This window comes from Serinus canaria, chromosome 5, assembly GCF_022539315.1.
Source record: "Serinus canaria isolate serCan28SL12 chromosome 5, serCan2020, whole genome shotgun sequence".
NCBI lineage: Eukaryota > Metazoa > Chordata > Aves > Passeriformes > Fringillidae > Serinus > Serinus canaria.
In genome coordinates, this window is record NC_066319.1 from 37,940,933 (window position 1) to 37,960,609 (window position 19,677).

The following is a 19,677-nucleotide window of genomic DNA, read 5'->3' on the forward strand; positions in this document are numbered from 1 at the left end:
AGAATACAGCTGATGTCTCAAAAAAGTTATTCTGATGTTCTTGGAGCAGCAGCAAATTTAAAAGAATATTGAAAATCATAAAATAATTCTACTATTTAATTGAAACCCTCACATGTTTAACATTTAAGCTTGATTGTCATGTTTGCAGAAAACTCAACTCTCACATAAATGTCCAAGAACCAGATAGGAAGCATCCCACAAAGAGAGGACAAGTAAGACATTAAAGGAGCCGGGAGCTCTTGTTGTCCAGGAGTTTGAGAGAACTGAGTCTGTTTAGCCTGGAGACAAGAAAGCTAAGGTGATTTAAGTTCTGTTTTCCACATCCAAATTTTATACAGAAGATTCACTTTCTCAGAAGCCAACAACAGAAGTGTGAGAGCCAACACACAAAGGTTGCAAGAGGAGGATTTGGACTGGATGTAAGGCAAAATTCTTCACAGTAAAAGACTTAAGGTCTGGAGGAAGAGCACAGAGAGGCAGTCTCCATTCTTTAAGATTTCAGAACTCAACTAGACAAGGCATCTGAACATCCTGATGTAACCATGAAATCAGCTCTGCATTGTTCAGAGATCCTTCCCGACTGAAAATCTTTTTCTGATTCTATAACTATATTGAATATCATGGGGTATTAACCATAATACCCAATTTAATAAATTTGAGTAAAGGAAAGTGATTTGAAGTTCATGAATTACTCAAATTGGTAGGAGAAATCAAATGGGTTAACTAAATACATGCTGGAATCTAAAAAAGCACAGTCAGATTTACTTTATCCTCTTTCAAATGAAATTTAATGGAGAGACAGAGGAAGCATCACAATATGAAGAAAATGAGTTATTAGGAATCGTCTAAATATTGTCCATCTATTCTTCACTGCCACTTTGCCATTAAATAGGACTTTAGTTTTCCTGGTTTTATTAAGTAATTTTGAGATAAGTGACACATGTCACTTGCATCTAAAATGCCAGTGCAAACAAGACGATGACATTACCAGAACTCCTTTAGGATTCTGTTACAAGGTCACATCCTGTCACTTTATACAAATATTATTCCTCTGTAAAGGAATTGGAATGTGAATGATTAATTGCAGACTAAGGACCAGAATCATATGCAGCCTTTTTAGAAAGAAACAACAAAAAGAAAGAAAGAAAAATCAAGACATTCTGTATAATAACTGCTTTTAGACACATTTGTTGCAACTATGGAAACTTCAAAGTTCTGAAGTAAAAGACTAAGAAACATTTGCTCTTAACACAATGGCTGCTTTGATAGATTTAGAACTTTAGAATGATGTGCTTAATAATTAGGTTTTAATTAAAAAGGTTGAATGGCTCAACTGAAAAAAAATATGTATTGAAGTATTTAGCTAAGGAATGTTGCTAAAATCCTCTTCTACAAATCATAATAAAGGATAATAAAGAAAATCAGATCATCATTTGACAGAAAATATCCTTTGATAGGCTAGCATCTATAACTGTAAGAGAGCTGGAGTAAAATGTTTTGCACAATGAGGAGTTGTATCCATTATGATCTTCAGTCTCTTAAAAGATAGAGTATTGAGCAGAGTGCTCTTTGGAGCACAAAAAAACTCTGGGCAGCACTTCAAACCTACTAAATAAGTACTTATTAGTGGCTTCTTTAATGGCTTCTTGTGTTAATTTATTAAGCTGTTAGTTGTTCTGCAAGTTGCTAGGCATTTTCAGTAAAACAAAATATGTAAACCAGAGGCAATAATGAGGCTAAAATATAACTTAAACATTTTATTAATTCTGACAATATAAAATAATTGCAACCTTTTTTTTTCAGTAACATTTGATACACAGGTCAAAATTAGCTTAACATTTACGAGCCTTATCCTACACTTCTTAATCAAGGACAGTTTTTATTGTGCTATCAACAGGAAACTTTCCTCCTAGTAAAAATCAGAGGATTAATATGCCAAATAAGTTTAAGATTCTAATCTCAGTCAGTGGGGGAGAAATAAAATGTTTTACAGCTGCCACTGTCCCTAGTTATACTTTTAAGGGAGGAAGCATGGGGTTTTTACCTTCACTGCCCTTTTGGGTGTCTCAGCCAAAACGGGAGGAAGTATTCCTTTGTAGAAGCCAAGTAATCTATTGAAGGAAAAAAAAAGAAATTATTTTTGTATGGATAAAAAATATATCAATACCATACTGCTAATTCTATTTTCACTTTTGAGTAAAGCAATTAAATTTTTGCCATTTCCAGGCATACAGACAAATAATGATACTCTGTGCTTACTTGCTGAACAACTAATGTGCTACCAAATATATCATTTGCTGGTGAGATGATATAAAGAAATCAGCAATAAATACGTGAAAATTCAATCAATTCTTTTCTGAAATACAATAAATTGTTTTTAAAAGGTGAGGAAGACTGACAATGAAAAAGAAGTATTATTTCATTGTTTTGATTTGCTTAGCACAGCAATGTTTACATCAAAAGCTTAAGTCACAAAATACAGATTTGGAAAAAGCTGTGACTTCAGCAAGTTGCGTACAAAACCACTTCTTGCTCATCTTCAGATGCTAGCTGAGACATATTTTGAGGTTTAATTTTAAACATGTTTCAAAACGTATTAAGTTTTTTTCTTTTAGCAACTTAGTTTTGACCCAAGTTACCTATTCAGAGATCCATGACAGAATGTATGTATTTCATCTTGGAAAAAACCATTTGGGCAGTCTCTTGTCACTGTATGTGTGTATATATATCTCTATATCTATATCTCTATATCTATCTATCTACAACCTGCTGCATGCCAGCACACGTGGCATTTGCAGGCAGCCTGAGCTCTGCTTACAAGGTCAGCATAGATACACAATGCTGGGTCTTGGGAATGCTTTAAATGAGAAGCAGTTTTCAAAATCAACATGTGGGGTAGAAATGAACACAGTCCTTTTCTGCTAGGTCTGCACACTAACCTGGATAGTGCATGGTGGAAGTTCAGAAAGGGATTTAATGGAATCACCAAGAAGAACCATAGAATGATCACCACCTCCAGGGATGGTGACTCCAACACCTCTCTGGGCAAACTATTCCAATGTCTGACCACCTTAACAGTGAAAAAAAAAAGTTTTTCAATATCCAATTTGCATTGTTCCTGTCTTAGCTCAAAGTCATAAATGACCTTGTTGGCCAACAAGAATATATCCTACAATTTGTCCATCTTCAGAATGTATACACATTTATTCAGGACTGTAAGACGATTCTGTCTACACACAAAAAAAAATACTTGAAGCAAAGAATTTGTGTTTTTACAAATGTTGAAAGGTGGTGATGTTGGAATGTGATGATTCACCTTTCTAAAGCAGCCTCGTATTTGAAATATTTTTGCAGAGTGTGTAAGAGGCATGACATCAATAGACTCTCCTACAGTTGATCTCTACATGTCAAAAGAAAACAGTGAAATTCATATTCCACACGTGAATTTAAAATATTACACCATTTAAAATGCTATACTATTTTCCACATCCTTCTTTGAACACTTCTCTGGAGCTCTCTGTTTGGGTTTCTCCAATACAAATAAAGTATTTTAGGCCTTGCTAGATGCTTTGGGTTGGGCATATCTTCACTTTGAAGAAAGCAATGTATCAACTCCAGTCCACAACAAAAGGACACTTTGAACATTTAACATAATGATGGTTTAATGACAAAATGCTGAAAAGTAGGAGATTAAGGAATTCAGTTGTCATCAGATGTTTAAATTTTCCCAAAGTCTTACTTTCCAAACATAAACATACAAATATACAATATGTGTCTATTAATATAGATATGGATATACCTACAGATACCTATAGATATGGATATAACAATATAAATATAATGGATCTATAGAATCATACAATCATAGAAATATAGAATGGTTTGGTTGGAAGGGACCTTAAAAATAATTTAAGGTCCTGCCTGCCTGCTATGAGCAGGGAATCTTCCACAAGACCAGGTTACTCTGAGCCCCATCCAGCCTGGTCTTGGTCTTTATTCTTAGTCCTGGGCCCATTTTAGTCTTTAATGGTTCATACATATGCAGAGCATATTGCTGATTAAGCAAGCAATTGAAGTGTCAAATAACTTCAAGAAGGTGATTAATACATTTTAATGCAAGTTCAAACTGAAACTGAGGTCCAAGTAGGATCAGCTACAAGAACACAGATCCCTGGAAACACTTTCTTCCTTTGAGCTCAGTCTAAACCCCTGCAAACATATCAACAACAGGCATCCCGCTTGCAATTTCTACTACTCCACAGGATTGGAGTTGGAAAATTAATGTCCTCCACTGCTTTACTCACTGGTGTAGCTCTCACTACAAAAAGTGAGACTTGGCCTGGATGTTTTCATTAGTAAGAGATGCTTATGCAGAGAAATACACAGTGTAGAACAACAAATCAGTTTTAAAAACATGCAGCAGCAGCGCCCAGCCTTACACAGCACAACAGGTTCCTTTTCCAGGTTGCCTTTTTGTATATTTAAAATACACGCCACTATTGGATATACAAGCCTGGTAACATTTCCACAGTCTCTGAGGATCTTAGAGAAAACTTTTCAGAGAGAATGTAGAAGGGATATACTACGAATTTGGGCAGTACATATGTCATCTTAGCAATATTGTAAGGCAGGTGGCAGCTCCTAAAGAGCAATCCAGCATTAAACCACAAGTCAGTGTTGAAACACCAGTGATTTAGGACACCATTAGACCAGGCAGTGGGTTCTAAAGAAATGGGAACTAAGCAATTATCCATTGCTTCTGAGTCACAGAAAAGTTGATGATGAAAGGCACCTCTCGAGATCATCTGACCCAACCCTTTGCTCAAGAAGGGCAACCTAGAGCCATTTGTCCAGGACCATGTCCAGACTACTTCCAAGTACCTCCAAAGAATGACTGCCCTTAAAGGAAGAAGACACCACAACTTCTCTGGGCAGCCCGTGCCAGTGTTTAGTTACCCTCACAGTAAAAATGCATTTCTTAATGTTCATATGGACCCCTTTGTGCTTCACTTGGTGTCCATTGCCTCTGGTCCTGTCACTGAGTGCCATGAGACCCTTCCTTTAGGTACTTGTGCACTTTGATCAGATCCCCCTCTGAGCCTTCTCTCCTCCAGGCAGTTCTGTCCGTCTCAGTTGTTTCTCATGTGAAAGGTAACGATATTCATGGCTCTATGAATCCCTAAAATGTGAAGGGTTCTGTAAGTGGCTTTCACTGCTTTATTCCTCCTTCCTCCCTGGAAGCAAATCTCTGCATGGAGAACAGACAAGAAGGAGTTAAGGTCTATTCCTATGGAACACATTAAGTTTAGAAATCTAAAAACACATGAAACTCTGAGGATATACATCCATATATGCAATATGTAATTCAGTAAACATGGTAAGAGCTAGCTCAGTATTTAATTATGAGCTGTGGTTTAGGGTTTTTTCCCTTCCTGATTTGAAATAGAAACAGAAAAAAGGTTAGTAAGCACAGCCAGTAAGATGAAAGGAATAAATGAAAGGAGGAAGTAGAAGACAATGCCATCCCATCACTGCCTATTGTCAACTGACTAATTTTTTGCATAAAGTGTAGTTGCTTTTAGAACCTCCTGTGCCTGAGGTGGAGGACAAGCAGCTGCCCACGACTTTTACAAATAACATTTTACAAATTGTACCCAGTAAAGAGAGTTATTTCAATCTTTGCAGGATGAACCATTTACTTAATTAAAAAAACTAGCATGATAGTAACAAAAGCTTTACTGGCTTTGCCAGTCAAAAAGCACACACACACACAACGCTTATACTTCTGCTTTGCTTGGCCAATTGAGACAGCCTATTTGCCCACAGAGTAGGAAATTTTTTTCAAATTATTTCATATGAACAGTGATGACATTTCACATTTGAGAGATATTATCACCTGGATTCAAGCCTTCCTTCAAAAAACTGGTGTTCAGAAAAATTATGAAACAGCAGCAACAGCAATCACTGCAGGGTCTGATAGAAGAAAGAGGAGATGACATCATATCCCCAGCTAGAGACACTGGAAAGAACAAATAAATTTCTAACAGAAACACAGCCTCATCTTATTTTGTTTCAGCATTAAGGGTCTAAATGAACATCACCATTCAATTGTATTCTGGGCAAGAGCCCAAACTCATCTTTGCAGCAGTTGATTTTGAAACATTACAGTCAATCACATCTTCTCAATTTGTTCTTGCAGGCTTTCCCTATCCTTCTGGTTTCCATTTCTTGTTTGGAAGCCTTGAGTCATTCACCCTGGCAAGACGACCAACCTAAATCAGTTATTTTCTCCGAATTATACTGAAATTGCGATCTTGCTTAGCTTGTTGTTTTCTTCCTCTGAGTTTCACATAATTTTCCCTTTAAGGATCTAATAAAGCTGATTGAAGGCATAAGCACAATATTCCCTTTCTTTTGGTGCTGTCAAACCCAAGGCATTTACCCACATTGTTTTATAATTGAAACAAAAAACCTCTTAGGTCCAATTCTGCTTTCATTACCTCTGCATTATCCCATGTATAAATAAAAGACCTGGATTTCATGACCACATCAGTTACATGAAACAAATGCACAACTTTCAGATTTTATGAAATGTTTTATTTAAACAAAGGGAAGGAATTGTGAAGACGTGATTGGTTTAAAAGGTGGGTGTTGTTCAAAAAGAGGAAGAAAATATGTCTAAATATAATTAACTTTGCTTAAAATTTAATTTATAACAAGAAAAAGGTACCTTTCATTTTTATGCTATGTAGCATGTTGTGAATTTATTACTAATAGAAAACAAATAAATGGACATAGGGCAATGTTACTTTAACATAACTATAACATAACTTTGTGTTGACCTAGCTGGATATTTAAAAGATTTTAAATTCCCAGAAGTTGTAGAAAAACAAGCAAGTGCTTAGTGAAGGCAAGCACAAATTAGTACCTACCACTGAGAATAAGGGACTTATATTTAGGCATTTACTTTGAGAGCTGCAAGCCACTAACCACACGTTCACACATGCAGTTCACCCTCACTCCCAGCATTTACAACTATTTCCCCAGCTGAGGAGATATTTTATAGGGAAGGCTGAGTGTCATTCTGGGACAACTGGCACAGAGTTCAGCAGACTTGAAAAGATATTAAAGGTTGGACACATTCACAGAAAATCAGGCTTGGACACTCTTGCTCTCCAAAAAGAATTTTTTTTCTTGTGAAGTATGTTATGTATATTATCCTACTGCAAATGTGAAATACATCTCTACAAGAACCCCATATAAAACTATCAATGACACAGCTAAGCTGGCTTCTGAATTTCTATTATGCAACTATATTTATTTATTCTATGTCTGTTATACAGATATCTGCCATCTGCCATTGGCACTAAATACTAGGCCCTTCTTTTCAGAGCATATTTCACTTTTTTTTCCTTTTTTTTTTTACAAAGCTTTCCTTGCAACCTGGGAATTAGGGAAAAAAATGAATATTTTTTGCAGCAAGCAAAACAGAATTATATGTGACCCTGTGCCTGTAGTAACACTCTTACACTACATGCTAAAAGAAGACCAAGCCTCCAGCTATAGGAATACTAGAAGCAGAACAATTAATGAAAGAAATCTGCCAAATAAGTTAGGACAACACACTGCATGAAAAGTGACTGGCTAAAAAGGAAGAGGCTGTCAGTGAAAGCTATTAAGATACTTCAGGAAAGCACTAATAGTGGAGAAGCTGGCTCAGAAGCAATCAGACTGGCCAAGAAATGGATTAATAATCAGCATCAATCCCCCTCACTTATTCAAAATGACAGTCATCACTGTATTTACTGCATGTGGGTCAGATTATGAAGTTATTATGATCCATCATACATGTGACTGTTATTCTTTCTGAGAAATGAGTCTTTCTTCCATGAGTTTTAATCACCTCTCAATCTCTTGGTCAAAACCCTTGCTAATTTTTTGGCTTTCTAAGATGCACTCTGAATTTATATGAGTTACAGGATGCACCTAAATATAAATCCCTCAAGAAACTGAAAGATGAAACTTTATCCTTCCTTGCTTGTGTCTGTGGCAGTAAAAAAGTGAGAATTAAAAAAGGAATATTTGCTAAAATTTCTTTCTATTTAAATGATGGTCTTTAATACTTTTTACTTTTATATACTATTTACATATTTCTCACATGCTTTCTGGGTTTTGCCAAACACAAGCAAAGAAAAAATAATCTAGGAAGGTGAAGATATAGCCTTGCATTGTAACACACAACATAGCTTCAACAGTTTCCCATGGGTGGAAAAAGGATATCTTGTTCTGGATTTTTGTCCCCAAGGATGATTATAAATTAGTTATTTAAGTGGTACATTGTTTCTGTGTACTGCCTGTCTAACAGATTGATGTGAACTAAATTACATAGGATTTTAAAAAATGTGGATAGGCTGACACCTCTGCTCCTTGTGCTGTAAGTGCTGAGGGCTGTGAAGCTGGGCTGGCAATGCCTCCAGGGAGCAAAGTGGTGGGAGTGGTGGGCTGCCTGGGAGCGTGGTGGGAGCTGGCAGGCAGTGAGGCAGGACCTTGCCAGCTGCAGCACCTCTGCTGCTGCCCTGCTGCTGCTGCCCTGCTGCCAGCCCAGCCCAGCGCTTGCTCTGGGCTCCAGCCACCGCTGCCTCTGCCGTCCAAGCGCTTTCCTCTGCTCTGGCCCCAGCACCAAGGAACGAAATACCAGTTTGGCCCATGCTTCTGAGAAGCCTTAAGCTGGTCTGTTTGATGTATTTCCTGCTGAAATCAGTGCAAATGGCAGCATTATTATCACTGGCAGCTGGTCTAGGCTCTTAAAAATTACCTGCATGTAATCACTAGCCAGGCTGTAGAATGGGTCTGCGTGTCTCGTTTCTTACAACTGACAGCATTTCTTCCCCCAAAGACTTTCCCTCTAGCTGCCCCTTTGTTTGCAAGAGGAACAAGCTACAGACATGCCAAAACAGCTTTGCCTAGAGCTTCTGAAACAGAAAAATTCTTCATTGCATTTTGGATTGTCAGGATTGGCAGAATGTTTCATTTGTTCAGAAGGAGTTTTAGTTGTTCAAACACTAGAAGAGAATTTACGGGATTTTTTCCCCTTTTGCCAACAGGACTGCCGTAACTGGTACGACAGGAAGCAGTCACTGTTTTAAAGTAGCTCCACACCTATGTCTATTGAAGCTAAAGAATGCAAGAAAATTATTTTTAATTTTGATACCAGAGTGAAAAAAATAGATGTTTTACGAGATGTGCTTAGAAAGCTGTATCTGAAAAAAAAAAAAAGAAAAAAAAAGAAAAAAAAAAAGAAAATTACAGAGAGGATAATTAGATGTGTTTTCTGGAAAAGAGTGATAGTATTTCTCTGTGTTAAAATGATGCTGTGATTCATTAAATGAAAAGTCATGAGATGAGCAAAATTTCTGTGCTTACCCTGGGAATGTGTTCCACCTAAATTGGTTGTGACTTCATAAAAATACAACATTAAGTTGTTTTAATTCCATCAGAAAAAAATGTGGCTCAGGAAGGAAATTTTTGATTGCAAGTTAATGTTAGCCTTCATTGGAATAAGTTATACTCTTCAATATCCACATGCATAATCCTTAGGGAGTTACATGACGCCATGTATTCTTTCCCATCTGCTAGTTAAATATGAGATTCAAGAGGCTTTCAGTGTCATTATACAGATTAGTGACTCTCCCAGAGGAATCTAGGTTCACGATACAGGGAATAACTCACAATGAGATTCCAAAGATCAACATTTAGAGATCATTTTGTGTTTGTATGAGTTTTGCACCTGCAATTATTTGTGCTTGTAATTTAGGTTACTTAGATGTTTTTAACTTACAGATGCAATCAGTGATGTAGATACTTAAAACTGAACTGAACTGCAGGCAACCATAACTGCAGGTGCAAAATTTTGTCTGCAATTATTTGAACTCATAAACACATCCATCTCCTGAAGTCTAAAGTAAAACTAGGCCAGTAGTGGTTTTATGCAGTATATTTAACAAACTAAAATCATGCATAGTTTTCCCAATTTTCAAAAAAAGCTCATGACTACTCTTTTAAATTGAAACAAATAGAGTATCATTAAATAAATACAAACATGAACTAAACAATTTGGTTTCATCTTCTAACATGTTGACCAGTGGGGTGTTTTTCTTACTCCCTTTACAGCACCTGTATCAGGAAAATAAGGAAAGATCCCTGATTTTGTAACAGCAATACTGTTGGTAGTTGTACCCGGAGAGAGCAAAAGCGCTATAGGCACTGAGATCAAAGTGTGCAGAATTTGTAGCACTATTCAAGGCAGTGAACAGCACCATGAACATGTACACATACTGGAACTTGAATTTCCACCTGGCAGGCAGTAGTGGCATCTAGACATACCATGGGAGCGAAAGGCACATGGATGTGTGAGAAAGCTTGTATGAATGGCAACTGCCTGCAAAGACAAATACCTGCATTTGTCATCAAATATGGATGCTCCTATATAAAAGTAATCAGAAAAGTTCCAAGTACTTGGGAGCAAGAAAACAAATCCTTGAAAAGCACAAATTTCCTACAGTTACAGCTAGTGTCCCTAGATAGAGAGGCAGTGTCACAGATCTTTTCCTTCACCTTTGCAGGGCCATTGTGCAGTGTGATACAATGTGGGCACAGATGTGAAACCCAGCTCCAGCCCCGTGTTCCAGACAGGCTCATCCCAGCCCAGGTTATGCTGCCTAAGAAAACTCTGTCCTCTGAAGATCTGCATTACACACTGACAGCCGTGGATGCAGGAGCAGTGCCCAAAAGGATTCCTCCTATTCCTCCTGCACCTGAGACATCCTAAAAATACCATATGGGTTAATACAATTTCCTCAGTGTTACTCTTATCCAAGAACGAAAGGAGTTAACAGTTAATACAAACTTAATTTCTTTTTTCTTTAATCACAATGCGTTTTAAACATGAAAGGTCCCTTTTCAGTCAAGATGCAGCAATGTTTTCAAACAGATTCTGCCTTCAGCACTATGACAGCCCCACACTGTGATGAGATTTCGCTTGTCCTTCTTGCACATATTACAACACAAAGCACCATGATGTCATGTGATTACCTTGTAAGATGACTAACCTTGACTCTGAGTTTCTCAAAGAGAAAATGGACCAGGAAGGTATGGTTAAATAACTGAGAAATTAAGAAGATTTACCAAATATTTACCAAAGGATTCTAAACGAATTTTGAATGCTAAACTATTAGAAACAGATTTTTCAAGGATTTGCACCAGGGATATACCTTCATGATGGAAATCCTGCTACAAGATTGTGATGCAGAGTTATGTAAATAATTTATGAGATCAAATCAACAGGCAAGGCAGATGTGTGAAGAATAGTGTAGAAGTTGCTGTCCTAAATATTATTAATTGCTAGTTATCCTAATTGGTTTTGCATTTTATTATTCCGTGATCTACTCTTGTTTTATGTAGTCTTGTCTTACCTACCAACAGTGTACTCATCTGCATAGACATCTGTAAAGAAACCTGACAGGTTTTTTCTTAAAAAGTGATGGAGCCTGTTTCTTGGTGATGTGGCAGTTTGTACTGGATTATTTATTTTTTAAAAAAGCTTGCAATGTGTTCTTTGAGCAGCAGACCTGCCTCAGCAGGTTTAACCTGAACATCTCTTTTGAAATGTTTTTTTTTTCTCAATACACTCTTCTGATCCAGCACTCTTCACAATTTGAATTCTTCTGCAGAAAAGAAATTTTGCCACTTGGGCATTGAATAAACAAAACTAAGGAACCCTCCCTCCTAAATTACTTTTAAAAGCACAAAAGGTATTTTAGTTTGAAAAAATGAACAAATAGTTTCATATAGCAATTCAAGTAAATACAACACGGGCTATTTTACAGTCTACAGCTTGATTTTTTTTTTTTGTTTCAAAACTTTCTGCATTTTATGACTTAAAATAAAAGTACCTTTATAACCATCAACATGTCAAAAAGAAAGTAATTTTTGATCAAATTTTCTTTTCTTCTAGATCTTTAATTTTCTCTGAGTTTCCAAAAGAGAATCTTACTTCCTTTGTAACTCACAAACATGCCATGAGGCTTGCTTGGTAACCACTCTGTGCTGGATCTAGAATTCAGATAGATCAGCCAGAGATTACCATTACACCTCTACAGCAGCACTGTTTGCCATAATCTCACATAGGAGTGTAACTGCAATTTGCAACCACACTACTTCCTTCTTTACCATCACCAGAGAGCATTCCAAAGTCGGTATCAGCAACACCAGACACGACTCAGTGATTGCCTGGTATTCTACAGAGTTGGTGTGGAGACATGAAAACCTTACCTATGGACAGTGCAGCCAGCAAGGACATAGGAAAACACCTATGTTTTCTTAACTGGGGTAACAGGCTGCTTCCTTGCAAACAGCCGTGGGAGACAAGAAACTGTGCTGCAAGCGCTTTTGCAAGATGAGTGTGAGCAGAGAGCTCCAAGTGTAATGATTTGGGCTGTAATTGCAGCAGGTCTTGAAGGAACACATGGGGAAGTGGTTTGGAGTGCTGGGCATCCATAGGCAACACTCCAAAAAAAAAGCATCCAACTTGATCAGCATTGATACACAACACAGTAGGTTGTATAAGGTAAAATTTTTACTATAAGGTAAAAATTTTGGAAAGCCCGTGAGTGTCACTGAGCTTTTAGTAAAATCTGTGTCTATAGTTAAAGAAAAGCTACAGGTCTATTATTCTGTATTGAAACTATGTAAAATTGGCAACACAGTGAAAACCTCTGCAAAACTCAGCAGTGTTGTCAGCAGCCTTGGGTTCTCCTTTTGGGTTACAAAAATTCAGACAAGGGTATCACCTGAGGCCAGCTGAAGATCATCTAAAAAGCTGCATAAATTAAAAAATGGAGAACTCTTAAATTGCTAAGCACTAGTATTTCTGAAAGCTGTAGTTTATCTTAACTTCTATTCTGTCATAATGCAGTGGTTGGTTTATGATGAGTTTTTCCTCCAGGGAAGAACATACTTTTTAGTAAGCAAATTTTTACCCTTTCTCGTGTGATAGGGAGTAACAGAGCTATGGACAGCTCTCCAATGAATCACCTCTTAATGAAGTCAGAGTAACCCTCTTTATTTTAATAGCATTTATACCACATCTTTTGCAAAGACGTTTTAAGAGAGACTTTGGAGCACGTAATTACCCCTTTTCTTTCATAGACTACACATTCCTTAATTTTTTCTCTAAGCACCCAAAACCTTTTTGTACCTGTCGATCTCCCTTTATATTTTTCTGGCTTTTTTATCTATGAAGGCTGTAACCCCACTTCCAAGTTAAAAATCTTGTTACCATTTGTTTTCCAGAGACAGAACAGAGCAGGGTAGGGATGTATTCAGGCTTTAAGCAAAAACAGTAATCTAACTTATGAATAATGATATATGGCTATTGTCCTGTACAGAACTATGCCACTAACAAATACAACCAGCCTTTCATGAATTCTATATTTTGATTTAGGGTTTGTAGCAGAAATCATTTTTTGGTTTAGAGACACTTAAAAATGGCTTAAGTACGTTCTGATAATGAATGTCTAAAACGTACACTTGGGGATATAAAAAAATCATAAATTATCAATAGAGTAGCAAGAGAAATGCAATACTTTCCATGGTCTCCAGGGTCTGCCCAACATGGACCCCTTAGAAACCACAAAGCAGTGCCTCATAACGTTATGAATACTTGTACTTTGTAGCAGAAGTACATTTACCACGTCTACAGAGACAGAATGAGGCAGTGCAGGGAGCCCTGGTACTGCAGCTCGAGTCTGCTACCATTTGAGCTAAAGCAGAACTACATTAGCTGGCACCAACAGCACTCTATTTATCCTGTCCTAAGGCAGCAGCACAGCACACACAATCCCTTTTCAAGCAAAATGAGTAGAGAAAGGAGCTAAGGAGAAAAATACAACCTTGTATTAAGTTTAATGTATATCCCCCTCTAATTAATTAATTTTTCAAAGTTATTTAAGCCTCTGGGAATGAAGCTTTCCTACGAGACATTATATTCAAGTGACATTATATCACTGCAAGTCAAGCACATAGAATCATCTTAGAGATGACAAATAATAAAGCAGTACTTTATATTTTCAGCTTATTCACTCTGTGTTTGTTTGTGATGATGTGGTAAAAAAAATGCTTTGGATCTCATTTTTAACCATTTTACTGGACATCTGGTGTTTGCTTCTTAAAGTTTCACTATTACCAGGGTCACTGTAATTCTATAGCACATCTGGGCCAAATTCCCTGGCAGTTTTAGTGAATTCTGTGGCAGTGGAAACATCTGTTACTGCACACAGTTCCACACACAGAGAATTGTGAGGAGCTGAAAAATTTTCTTGGACGTTTTGCATTTTGGTGTCCAGGAAATTACCCACTGGTAATGGATGATCTTTTAGTTGGCTGGTTTTTTTTTTTTTAAATCTTCAGCGGGATATGTCCAAATCAAGTAAAACCACATAGATTCTAATCACTAACATTTTATTTTCATCAGTTATTAAAGAAAACAGTGGTGCCTCAGTCTTCATGTTTTCAGAAGTACACACAGCCTTTGGAAACATTTTCTTGGAAATGGGTGAACTGATGCAATGTGAACTGGCCTAGTCACCAAAAATCTTGAGAGCTGCAAACAAAGACTAGGCTTGAAGAGTTGAAGAGAAGTTTAACAAAACGTTGTCTTGCAACAAAGGACCAGGCACAGTATAATTAATTAAATAATTATAAGTTAATTCTTATATTTTAAGGTAAAAATAGAGATTAAAAAAGTGGATCAGTATCATACATTTGCCATTTGTGCACAATCAGCTTTCATGTTAAAAATCTTTTAACATTTAGTTATAGTATAATCTAAGTTTCAGGTATTATTTTTAAAAATACAGAATAAAAATATTACTTCTTACAGTGAAAGGCCTGTGAGAATGAATGTTCTGGAAGAAATAGTTTCATACTCCCCAGATCCTGAAGTACTTGTGCCAACTGGTTAGGATAAAATCAGTATGTTTCAATTGCCTGGACTTGATCCAAACCTTTGCTTGCAAAACAACAAAAAATCCCAACCAAGCAACCAAAAAAGAAAATCCTGACACCAGGTTTCTTTCCAGTAGTGTAACACATCACTGATTAAATCACCAGAGGAGTAAACTCTATTTATTCTGTTACTTGTTGAGTGATTGAGCAGTTTGTGTTGTATGTGCTTGGACTGGCAAAGTAAAATATCATCTACATCTCAGCCTAATTCCTAATCTGAACTAAATGCTAAATTCTTCAGAATTATAGCAAAGAGGAAGGAAGGAAGGAAGGAAGGAAGGACGGAAGGAAGGAAGGAAGGAAGGAAGGAAGGAAGTAAGGAATGAAGTACATTAAGAAATGCAGGAAGTAATTCCGTCGACTGCCTTACGGCATGCCTTCCGCAGGAATCACATGACCTTCCTGCCTTCCGTTCCTTCCTCCGTTCCTTCCTTCCTTCCTTCCCTTCCTTCCTTCCTTCCTTCCTTCCCTTCCTTCCTTCCTTCCTTCCTTCCTCCTCTTCCTTCCTTCCTTCCTTCCTGTTTCCTGCCTGTGCCTCTTCCCGGCCAAGCTATCGCTCACCATTTTATATCTCTGTCTGCATGTGTACGAAGCCTTTTTGATTTGAAGTTCTTTTCAGGGTGACTGAAGGTGTGCTCAATAGGGATAAAACCCCCTTACACTTTGCTGAAATTGTCCTCATACAGATTAAACACAACATTGGTCTTGAAGACAGGGAATATGAGCAATAGTCTAGGAGGAATGCAGAGAAGAGCCAGAAGGAGCCAGAGATGATGCCTGGAAGAGGAAACCTCTGATATACCCTACCAGACTGAGGCAGAAATTCCTTCCTTCCCCCCAAACTGTAAACAGGTAAGACTCTGAGCCTCCAACAATAAACCAATCCCCCTCTCCCCAAATGGATTTCCTTTTTATGTCAAAAGACTAATCCATGCTATCACGTCTTCATCTGTATCCAATCATGCTTAAAAGGAAGGAAAAAAACCCTCTCTATCATGCTTCTACTCAATTGTGCATTAAGAAAAAATAATCCCTCTTGATCCCTGACAGTGACTTGCTGAAGCTCTGAAGCATGATGTAAGTTCAGTCATTACTCTAGTGCAAATGTCCAAGTGTTATGGTAGGTTCAGGGCAGCGCAAGATTTCCTGTTCTCAAAGCTTAATACAGGACAGGGGATGAGCTATGAGACTAGACTGCAAACTCAGGAGGGACCCCTTAGGATACATCATTTACTCATACCAGTTTTCATCTAAAACTATATTAAATAATATTTGTAAAGACTTAAGTAATGGCCCTCCAGCAGAAGTCCTCCAGATGATTGTTGCAGTGTTTTCTGCATTCAGAGAAAGCTGCGTTTGAAGGCTGCACTTGCTTAACATCAGATTTCAGGTACTGGCCATGGTGAGTGAAGCTGAAAATCCATGAGCTTCTAGGTGCCAGAAAACCTTTTCTATAGGTGAGAAAATATACCTATCCATAGCAATAAAGTAACTTTTCAATATTCTCCTTTACAACCAGAAAAACTTAGCCCCTCAATTTTTATGACACAAGATTTATCTTCCTGCCAGTACAGTTTTGTGGACGTCACAGATTTAATATTTTTCAATATTTTCTTTAACACGTAGATTTAATTCAGTATTTTATCAGTTGTGTTACCAAGGTTATATGGAGAGGCAAAATTCTCTACTTCCTTACTACGCCTTTGTTGGGTAAGCTTTAGGATTGCATGATCCTTTTTGCCATGGTGCAGTTCTATGAGTTCATGTTATGTAACTAAGAAAATGCTGTCTGCATTGTTGATTTAGTAAGTATAATCTCAATTTTGATGTCCCCTCCATTTACTTTGTATTTGGCCATATGAAAATGCCTTTAGTTGCACAGTGACCATGAAATTGGGTGCAATTCTAAAACAATAATCTGTTCTCACTTACTGCCCCACCAGCTCTTGTCTCTATTGAAACAATTACCAACTTCATTAAGTGTTTGCAGTGAATAAAATGCAATACTGATCCTAAAGGGATAGGCCTGGGATGAATTATACATATAATTCTAGAGATTATGATGGCTTTGAAGCATTCCCAAACCAAGCTTGAGAAAAACAGAGACTTTAACTGATAATATTTCGGTATGCATATTTAAAGTGTGTGAAAGTATTAGTTTCACTTCAGGGATATTCTGAATTCTTTGATCTGCCTGGCAGACAGAAAACTCACCCTACTGCCAGAAAGGTCACATGCAAAGATAACTGGGCCATGCTTCCACAAATCCAATTTAACTCATTTGAAGCTCCATTTGGTATACTGGTTTGATGAGTAAGGCAGACTTTTTCAATAAATTTTTATATAATCAGTATTGAATATTATAGCTCTAAAATCATAGAAGGTGAAGCCCTTTTATCTGATTTGTGTTACCTAGGTAAATGATTTTCTAGGTGTTATAAATGAATAATCCTAACAATGATGGGAGAATGTTTGTACTTATTAGGACAATTATAATGTATTGCATATCTCAAGAGATTATATGACAACTATTTTCTTTCCATTCAATAGTAACATGTACCACTTTCCTTCCTTACGTGAAAAAGGACTTCCTAGTTGTAATGACAGAAAATGGCTTATGAAAATATAAAAGAGCTAGTATCACATGGCCAGCTGGTTTTCAATTTAGAAGTTATGCAGGGAGTGAAAATGGCTTCATTGGCTGAAGGTGGAATTAAAGTCAAAGTTGTAAGCTACAGTCTTACTGATAAAAGACTTAGCAATTCTCCATCATCTTTAAATAAAGATTTCATCTAGTTAATGTTATTTTTCTTCATTTTGCACTCCACTTTATGCTATATTCACAGCCATAGTGAGACATTTTGGAATCTCCTAACCCTGGGCACTGCCCCCACCAGCCCCACAGCCAGCTGCCCTTGCCGTTTGTGTTCTCTGCTCCATCTTCCCCGGCAGCTACAGCAACTGAAATTTGCCAAATTTAACTCCAACAGTTTTGGCTGTTCCTGAATTCTGGTTTCACACACATTTAAGACAAACCACCACTGCTGTGAAAGAAGAAATAATCCTATTTCTCCATTTTCCTTTCCCAGTTGCTCTGTCCTGCCTCCACAACAGGTTGTCCATTCTGCTGGCAAAAGGCCTGAGTGTGACATGATGACCTAGCCACAGTGGATCTTTCTGGATTACCAACACATTTCTTTTTAAGCAGCCAGGTTAATATTAACACAATCATCTCCACAACATCCAAGACTCCTGACCAGAAGCAGAAGGGCATGTGCTGGCACAAAGGGGAGTGTGGCACAAAAGCAGGAATGCATAACTCTGGGCACACATCATACACCACTTCTTCTGGTGGCAGAGCTGGCTTAAAGCATCCATGAACCATGGCTTTGGTTGGACAGAAATCAGGATGTAGTCTGTTATGTTTTCCTCTTTAACCTGAGTTCAGATGTATGGTTCACATCTTGCTGTGTATTATACTCCTCCAGCTGTGCAACAATAATGGCACCTCTACCCTCTCATCAGGCAGTAATTTTGAATTAAAATGCCTCTTCTAGGGATGGCTTCTAAAGTACAGCACATACCAGCTCGTGAATGTGGTAACCGATATGTCGACATTCCAGAGTGCTAAATAGGTGAGGATGTTGGCTTTCAGGAACAATCCCTTGCCAGATAATACTTCATTATCTGACAGACCATCTGGTTTCCAGTCCATCAATGCTATATTACTACAGTCAGCTCGCTATGCCTGATTATTGCCCAACATTTGTATTACTTTGTAAATAATAGGACTCAAAAAAGGAAAAAGGATCTTCCACAGGCTGAGCAAGACAAATCGCCACTTGCTTATGTACTTGTCATTGTCATTTTTGGATAATAGCCAAACAGTGGATTTTTGTCCCTGTGACTCGTGCATTCAGAGTACAGCATATCCCATTGTTATCAGGAGAAAGATCATCAACTTTTAATTGCACAATATATATAAACACAGCTGGCCTCGTGACTCATTCTGTAATGCAATATGTTACTCCCTAAAATTCTGTTTCAGGTGTGACCTCAGGACTCTTTCTATTGCAGTTGTTGAAGTTTCTGAGATTTACAGTGATATACTCCTAGACTACCAGGAATTTTTAAAGAATATTTTTTGCTTGGATTTTAGAAGGAATGTGAATGAAAAGCTGTATCTATTGTAAATCCTTTAGGTGTCTGTTCCGAGCACCCTGTCTTAAGAATGAGTAATCAGAAGAATGGGCAGTTTATAATTCCATAAGCAATGATAGCTGATCTCTTCACAGTAAAACAGGCATTTCTTCAGAGGGAGGAATGTGTCCATGGCAATATAATAATATTACAGAACAAGATCAGGAAGAACAATATTAGCTGCATTTATTAAAACAGTATATATTTACTTATGAATAAAAATAGTGCTTTAGTGTAGTTAATAATGTAATGAAAGTTTTACAAATAATGTATCGGCTTTTAAGTGAAGCTGGCCCTCAGTCCTTATTTGTTATCAGCTCTCAGCATTTCACTTTTGTGCATAACTCCCCTTTCCACAGGAAGCAGCAATCTCTTTATTTTCTTTCAATAGTCTTAGGGCAAATTTTCATTTAT

The 19,677-nt window shown here is 37.4% G+C and overlaps 1 protein-coding gene across 2 annotated transcripts in view; it reads right to left on the bottom strand.

The window, feature by feature from the left end:
- Nucleotides 1-19,677, bottom strand: part of SLC25A21 (solute carrier family 25 member 21) — a 234,730-nt gene that overhangs the window by 19,643 nt on the left and 195,410 nt on the right. For both annotated transcript variants that reach the window (XM_030240551.2, XM_050975884.1), the window contains one exon: nucleotides 2,045-2,111. In XM_030240551.2, coding sequence (XP_030096411.1) covers nucleotides 2,045-2,111 — 67 coding nt within the window. The remainder of the gene's footprint in view (nucleotides 1-2,044; nucleotides 2,112-19,677) is intronic.